This window comes from Acanthochromis polyacanthus, chromosome 15 (genome assembly GCF_021347895.1).
Source record: "Acanthochromis polyacanthus isolate Apoly-LR-REF ecotype Palm Island chromosome 15, KAUST_Apoly_ChrSc, whole genome shotgun sequence".
Lineage (NCBI taxonomy): Eukaryota > Metazoa > Chordata > Actinopteri > Pomacentridae > Acanthochromis > Acanthochromis polyacanthus.
Window position 1 is genome coordinate 10,487,535 of NC_067127.1, and position 11,609 is coordinate 10,499,143.

At 39.4% G+C, this 11,609-nt stretch overlaps 1 protein-coding gene across 2 annotated transcripts; it reads left to right on the forward strand.

Annotated features, from left to right (window-relative positions):
• Window positions 1-582: 582 nt before the first annotated feature.
• On the forward strand, window positions 583-11,528 carry mat1a (methionine adenosyltransferase I, alpha). 2 transcript variants are annotated; one of them, XM_022190097.2, is made up of 10 exons: window positions 584-822; window positions 2,731-2,808; window positions 3,182-3,304; window positions 3,405-3,517; window positions 4,753-4,896; window positions 5,854-5,979; window positions 6,070-6,162; window positions 6,257-6,439; window positions 6,535-6,668; window positions 10,094-11,528. In XM_022190097.2, the coding sequence occupies exons 1-10, from the start codon at window positions 756-758 to the stop codon at window positions 10,194-10,196; spliced, it is 1,164 nt and encodes a 387-aa protein (XP_022045789.1). In that variant the 5' UTR covers window positions 584-755; the 3' UTR covers window positions 10,197-11,528. The 2 variants fall into 2 exon arrangements, with proteins under 2 accessions (XP_022045790.1, XP_022045789.1); XM_022190098.2 differs by lacking the exon at window positions 10,094-11,528 and having other exon boundaries at window positions 583-822; window positions 6,535-6,672.
• Window positions 11,529-11,609: the final 81 nt, after the last annotated feature.

The window sequence follows — 11,609 nt, forward strand, 5'->3', positions numbered from 1 at the left end:
CAGCGCTTCATATTTTACATCATTATTTTTTGGTCCCTCTTTAATCACTTCCATCTCTCAGCACCACTGAACACCATCGCTTTGCTCAGACCACGTAAACAGGTGTAATTGCATCATTTTCGCTGTTGACAACAATAACCTTTCCCTCTCTCCCTCTGCCTGTAGGTTGCCCCCAGCCCGGCCTTGTCCGAGCAGACGGAGCTGTCCCACCGGTGTGATGTGGGGGGTGAAGGGGGACCCCCTGTTCAAGATGCTCCTGCTTTCACCCAGGAAGCGTCGCCCCCCTGAAGTGGAGCAGTCAAACCAGGTGATGACTAAAAAACACTCACTCAGGCGTCACGCTGTACACAAGGGGTTAACAAGCACTTTCCCCGAGCTGAAATGCCCTCCCTTCATCCACTCCCCCTGGAATGGACTGTCCCACGGATTCACATGACATATGTGTGTGTGTGTGTGTGTGTGTGTGTGTGTGTGTGTGTGTGTGTGTGTGTGTGTGTGTGTGTGTGTGTGTGTGTGTGTGTGTGAGTGACAGGATGTGTGTGCGTCGCCTTAGCCATATATATTGGACCATGTGGACACAGACGTGGAGTTTTGTAGGATAACTTTGTATTTGCTGCAGGGCTGTTGGCCTCCTGTTCTTCATTTCTGTGGTGAAGAGAACCAGCAGGAATATAAAAGCCGCCTTCACGTCTTTCTGGACTGCTCGCTGGTGGGAATTGAGTAACCTCGCAGACTACCTGACACCCGCAGAAAAAATGAGTGATCACCTGGACGACGGTTCTTTCATGTTCACCTCGGAGTCCGTGGGAGAGGGACATCCAGGTGAGTCTTTAATCAACTGTAGCTACCTGTGCGCACACTGAAAAAATGTACAAAAATACACCACAGCTTGTCAAACATTTGCACTTTTGTTCCCAAAATGTAAAAATCCAAAAATGCACACTTTTCCTAGTGTATATAAATGAAAAGCTTCTGACATTATTACTATAGCTGCAGATATTTTTCACAGAAATATCATACATACACATGAATTAACCTGACACAGGTGTTACTATCTGTCCAAAATAACCCCACAGTGCTGCGTTTTTACTCTCCAAGCGTGGTCGGTATTCCATTCACAGCAACATGTGTTTACTGCCCCTCACTCTCACTCATGGGCAGCAGGAGGCAAATGTGTGTGTGACAGGCTGGTGTAAGGTTGCATGCTGAAGGCAAAAAAGAAAAAAGAAGAGAGAGACCAGAGAGACATGCTGGTTCTGGAGCAGATATTTAACGCTGATGTTCAGATGCAAATCCAAAAGAAAGAATAAAACGAATTGCTGCTACAGAGCTACCTTGTTCTTTACTTGAAACCTAATTAAAATGACAATAGCAATCAATTTCCCTGTCGTCTGCCAGTTATTTGATAAGACATATTCTGACGGTGTAGACTGAAAGCAGATATAAACTTAAATCACCTCATAGGAATAGATTTTATATATAACTCACATGTAATATGTAGTAAAATAACCCAATTGTAAAAGTTAAAGTGCACTCTGTCCTGTGCACTGCTGCCTTTAGCCCCCTCCATCCGCCCACCCCTGTCCATGTGTTGTAATCCACCAATATGTAACTTACAAAGTGCCCTGTGCTCAATCGATTATCAGTAAATGCAGCAGACGAAACCAGTTGTGCTGTTCACAGATAATGACAGAACTTGACCATGGAAAAATTACGCTGATTTTGAATTTAAAAAGTTCAGATTAGTGTCACTGTTTTTTGGATTCAACTTTAAATTGATTTTCGAAGACGAGATTTGATCGCTTGAGAATCTTTTCATAAACACATAATCACATTTAACTCTACAGATCATCTAGAAATCTAACAATTTATTCATTCAACAATTTCAAAGTAAATCCAAATTTCTGGTAGCAGCAGACAGCATGTGTCTCTGTATTACAGCCATGCTGTGAAGAAAGAAAAGGCAGAATTTTGCAGAAACAACATAAAATAACTATAGTTTATGGTGTTTTTTGTTCATTCTAATTTTTATGTGATCTCCAGATTTCCAGATGCTTTCTTAGTTATTTCAGTAGATTCTTTCTTCTGAATAATCTGTATTTTTTTGCTATTAAATTTTAGTGCAGACTATATGAAGCTGCATTCTAGTGATAAAGTTCACAGGATTGAAACTTCCCTCACACTGTTTGTACATTCAAACATTGACCGGCCTTGGCAAAGAGCTACAGTAAACACCTTTTGATTTGATAACACACCTCGAAGTCTGGGCTGTTCCCACAGATAGTGGCCTTTTTTTTGCCAGACCTGTAGGTAAGATACGTGGCTTCACACCTGCAGACTGGAAACTAACAGCAAAGTCAATCTGAGCCAAAATGAAAGCATTTTACATCAGAAATCAAATGCCGATGCTGGTTCTGATGCAATCTGTGTGTGGGATTGCTTCAGCAGCATGACAGAGTGGTTTGTGAGGCATTGTCCTGCTACTGCACGGAAATCAAAAGGATACAACTAAAATCTAACACACTTCCTGTTTGAAATATTAATGCGCAACCTTTCAGAGAAACGCTTATACTAACATCCTCTATTTTTATTTTTATGCAAAACATACAGTTGTAACTTTAGAATCACTGTCTTAAATGCTAACATCTAATAAACAAAGACTAGAAATCAGAATGTAGCTGTAAACTTTAAAACTTACTTTGTTGCTTAATGCTTGTTGCTTCCCCACAGATAAAATTTGCGACCAGATCAGCGATGCTGTCCTGGACGCACATCTGAAGCAGGACCCCGACGCCAAAGTGGCCTGTGGTGAGTGAACCAGAATTCAGATTGAGCCAATATGACAAAGAAACATATGTGTCAGTATCAACTCAACAGTTTGAAAAGGACTCATCTGAACTTGTTTATTACGTTATCCAAAGATAGACAAAGAGCAACATGTGGTCAGTTATAGTACAGTATAAACAAACTGACCTACTAGTCTGAATTTCACTTGGAATTTATTTCATCAGCAATGTTGAGATAACTTACTGTATTTCAGTATTGACATCTGACCTTTATAAGCCCCTCACTGTGTTTGTTTTAGCACTGCTACAGCTAAAGCGATTGAAGATTAGAACTAAACAGGATCACAAGATAATTAAAGGTCATTCCTTACTTTATGTGTTGATCATATTTGCAGAGACGGTGTGTAAGACTGGCATGGTGTTGCTCTGCGGAGAGATCACATCTCGGGCCAATGTGGACTATCAGAAGGTGGTGAGGGACACCATCAAACACATCGGCTACGACAACTCTGACAAAGGTGGGAGAATAGCATGTAAAAGCAACAAAAATAGACATTCTACAGTATGTTCTTCCTTTTTCATCAGCTTTCTCTCTCTTTGTTTATTTTCCTTCCATAGGTTTTGACTACAAGACTTGTAACGTGCTGGTTGCTCTGGAGCAGCAGAGTCCAGACATTGCTCAGGGAGTCCATGTGGACAGACAGGAGGAGGACATTGGAGCAGGAGACCAGGTAGGACTCTAGCAACAGGAAGATGTGTCCTTTGAAAAGACAAACATCACAGTTGGTTTGAGTACCATGTTAATAAAGAATTCAGACATCTGGTGAAATGAATGTTGGATGAAAGTGTCAACATTTACATCTGCCTCAGTGAAAGTACAGAAATATTATCAGACACGTGTGCTTAAAAACACTTATTCTGCAGAAAATTGTCCCCTGTGACTGATATAACATTAAACGCGACATTGTTAGCTTAGATAGACACTGATTGCTCTTCACGTTTTACTGTTATAAGTGGTTGTGGTGAGGCTTGTTTTAGCTCCTTCCTACACAGTTATTAGTGAAATCACTGGAGTAATTGTAGCTAAAAAAGTTTTTAAAAAAGTACAATATTTGCACTGACATGTTGCGAAGTAGAAGTGTAAAGATTTTCAAAATTGTCCGTAAGTACAGTACTTGAGTAAAAAAGTGTATTTCAGTCAGGAGCACCATAAAAATATCCACGGTCCACCAAATAAAAACAAATAACTGATGGATTTATAGAAAATAGAGCTGGCCGAATCACAATCTTCTTATAAATTTCTTCTGAAAACTTTATCTGCTATATATGTTGGGCTTCATTTCACCCACAGAAGTTTGCTTATAATTAAGGAACATGTTTGAATAGAGATTTGGGGTTAGAGCTGATCATTTATCACAAAATAACTACACAAATTGCTTCTGATGTCAGGAGCGTCAGAGGTAACCACACCAACAAATTAAATACACTGTTTGGGGAAGCTGACCACTTTAAGACTATGCCCGTATCAATATTTAAAATACAGGAAAAAATAGGCTACATACTCAATAAAATCCGAACACCTGAGGGGTTGTAGCCTACCGCCCAGCCTACCCCCGTCCAAAGCATAACTTCATTTGGAAGCTTCTTATTTTACTTGATTTATCTCAGATTTTTTCACATTTTATTCCTATTTTTACTTCTATTGTATGTCTTCTTTACATTCATGAGTGAAGTACTTTAGCTCTTTTCATAGAATATATCTTGTCTCATGTAAAATGTGGATGAAGGATATATAAATATGCTTCTAACTGACTCCTCACAGGCCACATTGGAGCTCAGGGCGTATTCATATTTTGTCACTGCCTAGCTTAAAGTTATGCTTTGCTTTTTCCCTGCCGATAATGATTTGTCCCATTAGACTTCACCGTCTACGATGTTTCTGATTCTCTCTCTCTCTGCTCTGCAGGGTCTGATGTTCGGCTACGCCACAGACGAGACAGAGGAGTGCATGCCTCTCACCATCGTCTTAGCCCACAAACTCAATGCAAAGATGGCTGATCTCAGACGCAACGGCACCATCCCCTGGCTGCGTCCTGACTCCAAAACACAGGTGAGATTAAGCATTACATAGCAACATTTTCTAGCAACATTTTTTTTCTTTTTATTCCCTAAAACAGAAGCAACACTACAACCCAAACACGTTCATCATGTCTTCTTGTTGATATTTTAGTATCTGATTCTTTTGTTCAGACATTAGGTGAATAGATAGATGTTATTTACCTTACTTGACAGTTTCAGCAAACACTCTCACCTTCATCAGAAGCGTCTCACTGACGGCGTGACGTGTCAGCCGGCAGGTTTTGACATTAGGTATTTAACATCTATCTATTCACCTAATGTCTGAACAAAAGAATCAGAAACTAAAACACTACAGCCCTCTCTCTGTGAATTAGTTTTATGTTTCTACACTGGATGTCTTCTAAGAGATTATTTTTATGCCGGAAAATCGGATCAACGCTGGCTATTGCAAGTATTTAAGTTAAATCTGTCTGCAGAAATGATCAACTTTTGGCTGATTTAGAGGCAGTTAGCTGCTGACTGCAGCTTTGTAGTAGAAAGTTGCTGTGATTTTGTCTTCCAGGTCAAATGTAGTTTGTTAGAACATCAGGCAGGAGAGGCTAGGTGAGATTTTAGACCAGGTATTCGAAAAGAGAGCTTTAGATTTACCTTTAGCTCTACTAAAAAATGATAAGTGGGCAACATAAGGAGGCAGAGACAGACAGTGATCCTAACTCTGTAACAACCTGCTCTTAACACCAGACAATAACAGCCAACAGAAGCTTCATAAATCACAATCTATTGGAGATGTTCTACCTTTTCCTGTGATGTAAGAAGAAAAAGTTGTTCAAGATGAGGGTCTGAACATGATTCAGAGCTAAGTTTCCATCATTCTCTGGAGATCTTTGAGTCTTTGGAACAGCAACAGCAGAGAATTCGATAAATTAGAGTAAAAGAAAGCCATTTACAATGCTGCTTGCCAAATAATTGCTTTTCCTTTGTCCCACAGGTGACTGTACATTACGACCAGAAGGACGGAGCTGTGATCCCCAAGAGGGTACACACCATTGTGATCTCCGTCCAGCACGACGACTGCATCACTCTGGAGGAACAGCAGAACGTCCTCAAGGAGAAGGTACAGCCTCAGAAACACAGAACACTGGCCTCTATCTTGTTTAGCAAATAAAGTCACATATTTAGTTTGAAACTGAATTGTTTCTCTCAGGTGATCAAGGCCGTGGTTCCTGCGAAATATTTGGACGACAAAACCATCTACCACCTCCAGCCAAGCGGTCGCTTCGTCATTGGAGGACCACAGGTGACCACCGCACACACAACGGCTGTTTTAGTTATAAAAAAAATGTTGGTGACAGAAGGTTTTTGCTTATTTCCCACTCTTTCTTCCTTAACAGGGTGATGCTGGTGTGACAGGCAGGAAGATTATTGTAGACACATACGGAGGTTGGGGAGCTCACGGCGGTGGAGCTTTCTCTGGTAAAGACTTCTCAAAGGTGGACCGCTCTGCTGCCTACGCTGCTCGCTGGGTGGCCAAGTCTCTGGTCAAAGCCAAACTGTGCAGAAGAGTTTTGGTTCAGGTGAGTGCACAACTCCAAACATGCTCAAGAACTAAGGTTTTGTTCCAGCGTTGTTAATGGAAGTATTTACATCGACATGTCTGTATGTTCTCCAGGTGTCTTATGCTATTGGAGTGGCCCATCCTCTGTCCATCTCCTTGTTCACTTATGGTTCCTCCCAGAAAACAGAGACAGAACTGCTGCACATCGTCAACAAGAACTTTGATCTGCGGCCAGGCGTCATCGTCAGGTAAACAAATGAATGTGACTTCTGTATTTGACAAATACAGAGGAGACCGATTCTTCTAAATCCACTGTGTGTAGAAGAGTTTTAATCAATTAATCATGTCAGTTGTTTTTCAAGGGAAAATGAAGAATTGCTGCTTCTTTATATCAGATATAATAAAAGACAATAAAAACTACTTTTTGGCATTTCATAAACTTAAAGGTAATCGCAATATCATACGCTTAATGGTTATTACAAGTACTTTACAGGTGAATGACAAAGTGATTAAATGAGATCGTTGCTTAGGAAAAACAGAAATAATTTAAATGTAATAATACAACCACTATATGTATTTTTTAATCATTAATTAAAATTCTATAGAAAGTTAGAAAGAGCTGTTGTCATCTGCCTTTTTGGATTCTACCACTAGGCGGCACTAAAGTAGGACACATGGTAGCTTTAAATAGAATCCTATTTATTATGCATCTGCAGTTCCAATTCATAATCTATTATCAATTTCAGGTTTATTTTTATAGGGACACATATATATTACCAGAGCCACATAACACAGTTTATACAGCCTCAGTGAAATGCATTGTCAGTCAGTAGATCCATATGGGCCAATATATAATTGAGGGACTTTTGAAGTCTGTGGGATATACACACGTGGACAAAATTGTTGGTACCCCTCAGTTAAAGAAGGAAAAACCCACAATTCTCACTGAAATCACTTGAAACTCACAAAAGTAACAATAAATAAAAATTTATTGAAAATTAAATAATCAAAATCAGCCATCACTTTTGAATTGTTGATTAACATAATTATTTAAAAAAACAAACTAATGAAATAGGGCTGGACAAAAATGATGGTACCCATAACTTAATATTTTGTTGCACAACCTTTTGAGGCAATCACTGCAATTAAACGATTTCTGTATTTGTCAATGAGCGTTCTGCAGCTGTCAACAGGTATTTTGGCCCACTCCTCATGAGCAAACAGCTCCAGTTGTCTCAGGTTTGATGGGTGTCTTCTCCAAATGGCATGTTTCAGCTCCTTCCACATATGTTCAATGGGATTCAGATCTGGGCTCATAGAAGGCCACTTTAGAATAGTCCAACGCTTTTCTCTCAGCCATTCTTGGGTGTTTTTGGCTGTGTGTTTTGGATCGTTGTCCTGTTGGAAGACCCATGACCTGCGACTGAGACCAAGCTTTCTGACACTAGGCAGCACATTTCTCTCCAGAATGCCTTGATAGTCTTCAGATTTCATCGTACCTTGCACACTTTCAAGACACCCTGTGCCAGATGCAGCAAAGCAGCCCCAAAACATTACTGAGCCTCCTCCATGTTTCACCGTAGGGACAGTGTTCTTTTCTTCGTATGCTTGGTTTTTGAGTCTATGAACATAGAGTTGATGTGCCTTACCAAAAAGCTCCAGTTTGGTCTCATCTGTCCAAAGGACATTCTCCCAGAAGCTTTGTGGCTTGTCAACATGCATTTTTGCAAATTCCAGTCTGGCTTTTTTATGAGTTTTTTTCAGCAGTGGTGTCCTCCTTGGTCGTCTCCCATGAAGTCCACTTTGGCTCAAACAATGACGAATGGTGCGATCTGACACTGATGTACCTTGGCCTTGGAGTTCACCTTTAATTTCTTTGGAGGTTGCTCTGGGCTCTTTGGATACAATTCCAACGATCCGTCTCTTCAATTTGTCATCAATTTTCCTCTTGCGGCCACGTCCAGGGAGGTTGGCTACTGTCCCGTGGGTCTTGAACTTCTGAATAATATGAGCCACTGTTGTCACAGGAACTTCAAGCTGTTTAGAGATGGTCTTATAGCCTTTACCTTTAAGATGTTTGTCTATAATTTTTTTTGGGATGTCCTGGGACAATTCTCTCCTTCGCTTTCTGTTGTCCATGTTCAGTGTGGTACACACCTTTTCACCAAACAGCAGGGTGACTACTTGTCTCCCTTTAAATAGGCAGACTGACTGATTATGAGTTTGGAAACACCTGTGATGTCAATTAAATGACACACCTGAGTTAATCATGTCACTCTGGTCAAATAGTTTTCAATCTTTTATAGAGGTACCATCATTTTTGTCCAGGCCTGTTTCATTAGTTTGTTTTTTTAAATAATTATGTTAATCAACAATTCAAAAGTAATGGCTGTTTTTGATTATTTAATTTTCAATCAATTTTTATTTATTGTTACTTTTGTGAGTTTCAAGTGATTTCAGTGAGAATTGTGGGTTTTTCCTTCTTTAACTGAGGGGTACCAACAATTTTGTCCACGTGTGTATCTTGTATACGTTTTTATTAGCAGTAGAAAAACAAAAACATTTTATGTTCATTATGATCATGTCTTCACAAATTCCATAATTATTTATTCTGGAAACACTCTCTTATTAATAAAAAAATTGTGTATTAAGTATTTGTATTAAGTTGATATAATCATGACACATATTTCTTTTTTTGGCAATAGAGCACATTTTGGAAAATAACAAACTGTATCTGTATCCAAGAAATCACATTCAACTAAGTTACTCATTACAAAAACACCTCTCAAGGAACTGTGTTAATTCCAGGTCACATGACCTGCTCCACATGATGTCATTTCCTCCTGAAGAAAAGACTGGCAAGACTTTCTTAGTTATTTAATATAAAGCAGTGTGTGTCAAATGTGGATTTATTGCATGTCAACAAGTTTACTACAATATCTTTAAAAATAACTTTCTATTTAAATTTTACTTAATTGTGTATATATATAATATCTTAGAAGAATCTTTCTCTAAAAATGCCATGTGGTGTTTGGTTATAGGCGGCTATGTTGATTTCAGCCCTGAAAACAGCAAAAATGTCAACTATGATACAAAAAGTCCCACAATTATATATTGACCCATACAATAAAACTGATTATTCACTGCAAAAAATATTGCTATTTAAAGTTGCAGTCATAATATATTTCAAGTTCAGTGGGTAAATGTTAATGATATAAACATCATTCCAATCAGACAAGAATGTAACGAAAGCGTTTACGATCTAATACAGGGGTGACAAACTCATTTTGATCCAGGGGCCGCATACGGCCTAATTTGATCTCAAAGGGGCCGGACCAGTAAACTTATAGCATAATTACCGAGCGACATCCGTAATATCAGCACTCTCATCTGTTGCAAAAGAAAATGCCAGAAATGACTCCACTTTTTATAAACAGGAGGAAACCTCTGCTTCCAAGGTCATTGGTTGAGCATCATCCTTTCTTAGCGTTTCATTAATAAACCCACAACACCTCCGGAGGGCTCAGCGGTGACATATGGTGTCTCTGCTGCACCTCCCTCTGCTTTTTCCCTGCTGACTGTCCGTCATCCTGCTGTCCAAAGATGAACTCTGAAACTGTGCTTGCAGTCTTTTCTCACTTCTAATATTGCCTTTCTTCTGTGTCCTCTTCAGGGAACTGAACCTGAAAAGGCCGATCTACCAGCAAACAGCCTCTTATGGCCACTTTGGCCGAGCAGAGTTTTCCTGGGAGGTGCCCAAAAAGCTCGTCTTCTAAATACTCCGCCTGCTTGTCCTGTTTCCCGCCTGGAGGCTGAATGAGACGCCTCTTCATGGGCTCTAACTTCCAGCTCCATCAACCGATAGGACGTTTTTTAATAGAGAGAATAAAAGCCAAAGTTAGTGAGGTATAAGTCAGCTTTAAAGAGGTCAGAAGATGATTATATGAAAGACATGTAATGGGCAATGCTCCCAATGAGAAGAGACATTTTCTCCCCGTGTCCTCTTCCAGCCCACAAAAAAAATCAAACCATTGGTGCTTTATAAACGTATGTACAATCTCTAGCCAAAGATCTTCCCTTATAACGGCAAATAAAACCCTCTGAAGATAAATACTTCTGCACCACTTGAGTGTTTTACCTCCAAGCTGTTTATGATGCTTTATGTGACCAGTGTGATGCACTGAAATAACCTCAGTGCTTCTTTTTCAAAGGGTGCTATTGACAACAGTGACTACCATATTAATGTTTGGAAGTGTAATTACTGCTCCGCCAAAGGTTTTCTAAACTAATTTAACCCTTTCATTGCGACTGTAAAATGTCTTGTCTGAGTCTTAATTTGTAATGTGTGCTACAGCGAGCTGTTCACACTGTTACAATCACCAAGTCAGGTCACTGAAACGCGGGGAGAGTTCTGATCTCTGAGACATAAAATATGTTACAATCAGTCAGATGTAAAATAGCCTTGCAGTTTTATGTTTTCACACTGCTCTTCTTTGCTGTCAGACTCAGCTTTGGTATTGTTTTTTTACCTTCTGCTGTAAATGTGAGTCATTTTGGCAAAAATTAGAAGTTTGAATCCTGACTTGATTGTGAATCAGTCTCTTCTCACTTTGCTCTTAAAACTGTTGAGACCGACACATTTATTGGACCACTGATGTCTTAAAGTTGCAGCTTTTTTACAACGTTAGAAGCTTGTACTGACGTACCTTGTTGAAGATGCAAATTTCTCCTCATTGTATACAGTCTGATCCTCTTTTGAGGTATTTTTTGCTAATTTCGTACTAGTTACACTGCAGCTCTGTATCGTAGAGTGTAAATCCAGGGATTTAGAGTGGGAAAAAAGAGAGTGTTTATTGAAAGATTTCCCATAGAGCATTTAGAAAATGTAATTCCAAGTCAGCTTTTGCTATTGCTTAATCACAAAGTATTTAATTCTATCCTTCTGATGGGATTGAGGAAGTATGAACAGTTTAGGCTTCATGTCTGTAGAGGTTCAGGGCTTTTGTGGTGAGCAGAACAACTCATGCTTACTTTTACAGCCGACATTGTTTTTGTAATAGGAGTCTTCCTCTAATTAACGTGTTATCTATCTGTGTCATCTTCTGTCAGCTTTTTTGGCAGAGAAACTGATGAATGTAAATAATTGAACAATAAAAAAAATAAAGATACAAATCATTCTCTGGCCTTTT

Coding starts and splice junctions, on each gene's coding strand:
- mat1a (XM_022190097.2), top strand. CDS start 756: ATGAGTGATCACCTGGACGACGGTTCTTTCATGTTCACCTCGGAGTCC. Junction 3,518..4,752: donor ACATTGGAGCAGGAGACCAG/GTAGGACTCTAG, acceptor TCTGCTCTGCAG/GGTCTGATGTTCGGCTACGC. Junction 6,440..6,534: donor GCAGAAGAGTTTTGGTTCAG/GTGAGTGCACAA, acceptor TATGTTCTCCAG/GTGTCTTATGCTATTGGAGT.